We start from the raw sequence: 5828 nt of genomic DNA on the forward strand, positions 1-5828 counted from the left end.
ACTTCTTTTGATGCGGCCCAGGATACGGTTGGTTTCTGGGCTGCAAGTGCACACTGAAGCTGGCTCATGTTAAGCTTCTCATCAACCAACACCCCAAGGCCTTCTCCACAGGGCTGCTCTGAATCTTAAACGTCTTTTCCAACCTAAATGATTAACAACTTCATATGTTTATGAATTAAACTGAATATACAGCCCACTTTTTGTGATCTTTCCAAGCTTGTGTCCTTCTGTCTCAAACCACGTCAATCTGAAAGCCCCATTCTCCAATCAGGGCAGCGTAAGTGAAGACTAATTTCAAAACATACTTTGGTAAAGGACTGGCTGTGAAACAGCCTGCAGACACTGGGGCTGGGGGTGCAGAGAGGGGAAAGTGGTGAAATATTCTGGGAGAACAGCTTTCCACCAGAAAAAAAAAACCCAAACAAAAAAACAACAAAAAAACGTAATTCCAGGAAAAAAAAAAAAAAAGCAACTATAAAATTCTTTGTAAAAGCAGGTTTACTTCAACAGTTTGGAATCAAAAGCCCAAAAGTCCAATAATTTTGGCTTGTTTCAATGGGACAAAAGCATGTTGTCTCAACTTCTTTTTCCTAAATTGCAAAACAGGTTAAGTATTTTTACTATTTTTAAAATGTCAGCAGATACGTACCAAGGTTCCTTCTCTATTTTAGTAATAGAATAATACCCCCTCCTCCAGCTTTCCCTATTCTAAATTACAGGCACAGCTGTCATGTTAGAACAACATATATGATAGATTTCAGAATCAGTCACATTTGAAAAATTAATGATTATCTCAAATGCAGACTGACAGAATGCTTAATCATTAATCTGTTAACGATTCCGTTACAGAACTATCATTTAAAAATCATAGTTAGCATTAAAATTCTACCTTTTTTTGCACACCTAATGCGAAAAAGGAATTCTACTGCTTGTTTTCAAAAATATCTCCATTGCTCTTTTTAAATAAAATTTATTTTCTGTTGCAAGCCTAAAAGTTGTAGGCAGATAGTGTGAAGAATGCTAACTGTGCCCAATTAATTACTCTTATGTTTCATACAGATAGAAGGTTTTAGTTGTCTTGTAAAAAACAATTATTTGCAACATCTATTTGTTTTATGTCCTATGACAGATCTTCTGTGTTGATAAAATCTATGTTCCTGATATCGTGGGGCTACTGTGTCTGAACGAGACATGGAAAGAGTATTTTCTGTTATACACAGAAATTCTTCCAAATCGAAGGAATTCAGAATCTGCTTCAAAAATTTGTGCTACAAAAATGAAAACTATCTGAACAATACAAAATGGAACAGGCTATCAAAAAGGGCTACAGGAACAGAAAGTCCTTTTGCTTAAACTGAGCAGCTGTAGGCCTTTATTAACAAGCAATGCACCCAGACAAACACCATTAACCATCTGCCAGTTTCACTAACATTCAAACTGATGTGTTCAGAAAACTGTGTCAGAGTTTAACAAGTTTATCCCTCAACCAGCTGGGAGGCTAAACTTGTGGACTTCATCTCCAGCGGCAAAAAAATACTTTGGACAGGAAAAAAAAAGTACCTAAATGGATACAGATACAAGTTTTTTTAACACTGAGTTTCTTTGATTTGTCTATCCTGGGGTCATAGAACATAGTGGTTATTTTCAGATCTTGTCTTGAAACACGTTCTTAAAGTCACACTTACAGGAAGAAGAAAAGGAGAGTGCAAAAATCATAGAACAGTTTGGGTTGGAAGGGACCCACAAAGATCATCTAGTCCAACCCCCTGCAATGAGCAGGGACATCTTCAACTACATCAGGTTGCCCAGAACTACATGGAGCTTGGCCTTGAATGTCTCCAGGGATGGTGCATCCACCACCTTACTGGGGCAACCTGTGCCAGTGTTTTACCACCCTCATTGTAAAGAATTTTTTTTCCTCATGTCCAGCCTGAATCTCCTCTCTTCTAGTTTAAAACATTACCCCTCATCCTATCACAACAGGCCCTGCTAAGAAGTCTCTCCTCATCTTCCTTGTAGGCCCTTTTTAAGAACTGAAAGGCAGCAATAAGGTCTCCAAGGAGACTTTTTTGGATTTGTTTGGTTGGGTTTCTTCCCCCAGTTTTGATAGCCACCTTTGAGACCACTTGAATGCTGCTGTTCCCAAGATGATCTGTGTCTCAGGTACAATTTCATTTGCCAGTCTAGGCAGCGACTATACTGAAGTGGATTCAATGTTTAAAAGGGAGATTTGGGTTACAACCATGTTTGACAATCCAGAATTCACCCCAGCTTGCCCATGGGCAATATTATAAACAGGCTTTAAGAATCTCTTACATAAAATTTCATAGTGACCATAAACTAACAAGAGTTGAGGATGGGTAGCTGGGGAGAGGGGAATAGCATATCAGCCAGTCTGAAGGTATGTACACACATATAGTCATGGTTAAGGGGTTTTAGCATTTAGCAAGTCACAAGTTCTCTTCCTTATTAAGAAGGCAAAGAGGACAAGGAAGAAGAGGAAGAGAAAACAATTGCATGAATAAAAAAAATGGCAAGTGGAATGATCCTTCAGTAAGTCCAGACTCAGAGCAACTTTCCTTTGCTGTTTGGTTCATATCCAGTTTTAATTTTTAGCTACAAAATGTTTGGGTAAAATAAGTTATCTATCTACTTCTAACACTCCATCTTTCATTCTTCTTTTACTCCTTACCTACCGATTTGTAATTGGAGACTGTGCAACTTAGCTGTTTATTGAAGCCTGGTTATAGGAAAAAGCCTCTTTAGTTTTCACTTGCTGCTAAGGCTAAACTGACTGCTACTATTTATTACGGATGAAAATGCAAAGGGAACATGAAGTTATTTCACATTTTGTTCATCTTAGGCATTCCTCAGAGGGATACACAAATATCAGGTAGGAGCTCCTTTACCTATAGTAGACCACGGAGCAAGGACATAACTCGCTGTCACATGTCAGCACACACAACAGCACTGCCATCTCTGGGACTACATAGTGATGCTGTGCCAGAATCCCAAAGACTGCAGAGCAAGAAAGGCTGTCATAGCACACTACAGGTATGATTTGTTGCCATTTAGGATATCTTGCAAGCCCGCTGTTTGCCCTATTCACTCTTACCTGTTCATATCAAACACCTCTTATCCTGATAAACATTCAAGCATAAGGCTTATAAGTAAGATTTGAAAAGTCAATTACACTGAAAGGAGCTTCTAGCTGTTTATATCATTAGCAAAGACTACAAAATCTGGTAAAAACAGGACCTTTCTTTACTGTGTAGCTTTGTCGCTTGCATAAGGATTTTTATGGACTTAAAAATGCCAACTTTTTGTAAACAGATGGCTGCTCACTTTCCAACTTTTAAAGCAACTTAGGAGTTTCCTCATTAAGAGTAAACAGAAGCCAAAAGATGTCTGCACAGGAAACATCAGACATGCTCAGCAAAAGAAAGGGATGGATATACCTGAAATCCATCTTCCATTTACTTAATAAAGGTTTTCTTTAAAGCATTAGTAGATCCTGGGGAAATAAAGCACAGACAGAAGCAGTTAAAAAACATATTAGGATTAAAAGCAGCGGGTAGTGCTAGAAACATGTGGGTTTAACACTTCTGACAGAGCTGAAAAATGCTCATTTCATATTACTTTAACTAGCTTTAGAGACAAGGAAGAAAAACAATAGGAAGTGTTGTCAGACAGAAGCCAGCAGTACATTAAACTGCCACTTGATAGATCCTGAAACACATACTTAATAGATGATGTATCTTTTGTACATTCAGTGTAATACTTTAGATAACGCATATGACATCTCTTCTTTGCCATAACTATCACAAGGTACTGTGATCTTTTGCGCTGCTCTTTCCACATATTCCTTATGCAGAACAGCAAGCAGCACAGCAACTGCCTCTTGCCATTTCACACACACCTGGTATGTAATCATCATAAAGTGGCAATATTTCTGCTCATGTCCCTTCAATCTTAAAAGAAAAATAAACAAAATCCTGGTTTGCTGCTGCTGCAGTGTTTTGGGTTTGGGGTGTTTTTTTTAAAGTTAGGATACAAAGCAATCAATGCCCGCAAAACTCAAGGTGCCAGATGTTTGGTTATAACCTAAACAAGCTTCTGATTATGTGCCTCTCAAGAGTCTCTGCTAACAGAGCACAGTGTAGATTGCCCAGCCCATCACTGTTTCCAAAGCACCAGCCAGAGCTTCAACTGTTCTACAAGTTTCAGGAGCCCGAAACGCATCTCGTTTAATTTGTTCAAAGGCTTTTTGTTGCTCAGTGCCCCACTGGAAATCATTCTTTTTCCACATCACATGATAGAGAGGGCTTACAATCAGACTGTAATTTGGGATGTGCATTCTCCAGAACCCCACAACACCTAAGAGAGCTTGTGTTTCTTTCTTGATAGTTGGTGGAGACATTGCTGTTATCTTGTTGATCACATCTGTGGGGGTCTGGCGACGTCCATCTTGCCATTTCATTCCCAAAAATTGAATCTCTTGTGCAGGTCCCTTGACCTTACTCCATTTTATGGCAAAACCGGCCTTCAGCAGTATCTGGATGATCTTCCTCCCTTTCTCAAAAACTTCTTCCGCTGTATCACCCCACATGATAATGTCATCAATGCATTGCAGCGCTTCAGCAGTCTGCTCCAGCACCAGCAACCGCTGCTCTGAAAGACTACTGCCAACTGTCGTGGTCTAAGCCCAGCCGGTAACTCGGAACCAAGCAGCCGCTCACTCCCTCCCTCCTTCTGCTTCTCCCCGCTCCCAGAGGGATGGGGAGGAGAATCGGAGAAATACAACTCCCACGGGTTGAGATAAGAGCACTCCAGTAACTAAGGTATAATACAAACCACTACTGCTACCAATAATAATGATAAGGGAAATAACAAGGGGAGAGGACACAACCACTCACCACCCGCCGACCGATACCCAGCCCGACCCGAGCAGCGATCTGGGCCTTCTGGGTAACTCCCCCCAGTTTATATACTGGGCATGACGTGCTGTGGTATGGAATACCCCTTTGGCCAGTGTGGGTCAGGTGTCCTGTCTCTGCTCCCTCCCTGCTTCCCCTCCTCCCTGGCAGAGCAGGAGACTGAGAAAGTCCTTGGTCAGAGTAAACATCACTGAGCAACAACTAAAAACATTGGTGTTATCAGCGTTGTTCCTAGGCTGAAAGTCAGAAACGCAGCTCTGCACCAGCTACTGAGATGGAGAAAAAATGACTGCTGTAGCTGAACCCAGGACACCAAGTCAAGCCGGGGAGCAACCAAATGAGACCTCCGTGCTCCCTGTCCTCCTGATGCTGGGCTACATACATCCACAGTCAAAGAACCATAAGTCTTCCCTGACAAGGGGTAGTCCATGCCTACTGGCACCTGGCCATGGAGTATTCTTGCTCCAAGTAGTCTCGGGCTTCAGACCACCCCAGCTTTCAGTAGCACTTCTCCCATCTTGAACCTCCCTCAAAATCATACTGATTTTTCTCCCCAGAGGAGAACGAAAGGGATCTGGAGAAGGAATAGCAACCTTTGATCATTAATTCAGCTACATCAAGGGATGCAGGAACAGAGCTGGTGGGAAATGTTGCCACTTTTGGCAATTGCAGCAACTGTTAGGAAATGAGACGTGAGGAGAATTGAAACCAGTATTTAAACAGTAACCGTGAGAAAATAAGTGGACCATCTGGAAAAAGAAATTCAAGCTGACACTCTGACTGCTCTTATTTCTTTCCCCCTCCCCCAACGCTTTATATCAGAATCTCTAAAGATAAGATTAAAAAAAATTAAAAAAAAAAAAAAAAGAAAGGTTGATAATCAAATAACAA

The 5828-nt window shown here is 40.9% G+C and overlaps 1 protein-coding gene across 1 annotated transcript in view; it reads right to left on the reverse strand.

The window, feature by feature from the left end:
* Window positions 1-5387, reverse strand: part of ECI2 (enoyl-CoA delta isomerase 2) — a 19458-nt gene extending 14071 nt beyond the window's left edge. The window contains 2 exon segments of the mRNA XM_010012850.1: window positions 3459-3514; window positions 5370-5387. Of these exon segments, the coding sequence (XP_010011152.1) occupies window positions 3459-3514; window positions 5370-5387 (74 nt within the window).
* Window positions 5388-5828: the final 441 nt, after the last annotated feature.

This window comes from Nestor notabilis, unplaced genomic scaffold (assembly GCF_000696875.1).
Source record: "Nestor notabilis isolate BGI_N333 unplaced genomic scaffold, ASM69687v1 scaffold3554, whole genome shotgun sequence".
Classification (NCBI taxonomy): domain Eukaryota; kingdom Metazoa; phylum Chordata; class Aves; order Psittaciformes; family Psittacidae; genus Nestor; species Nestor notabilis.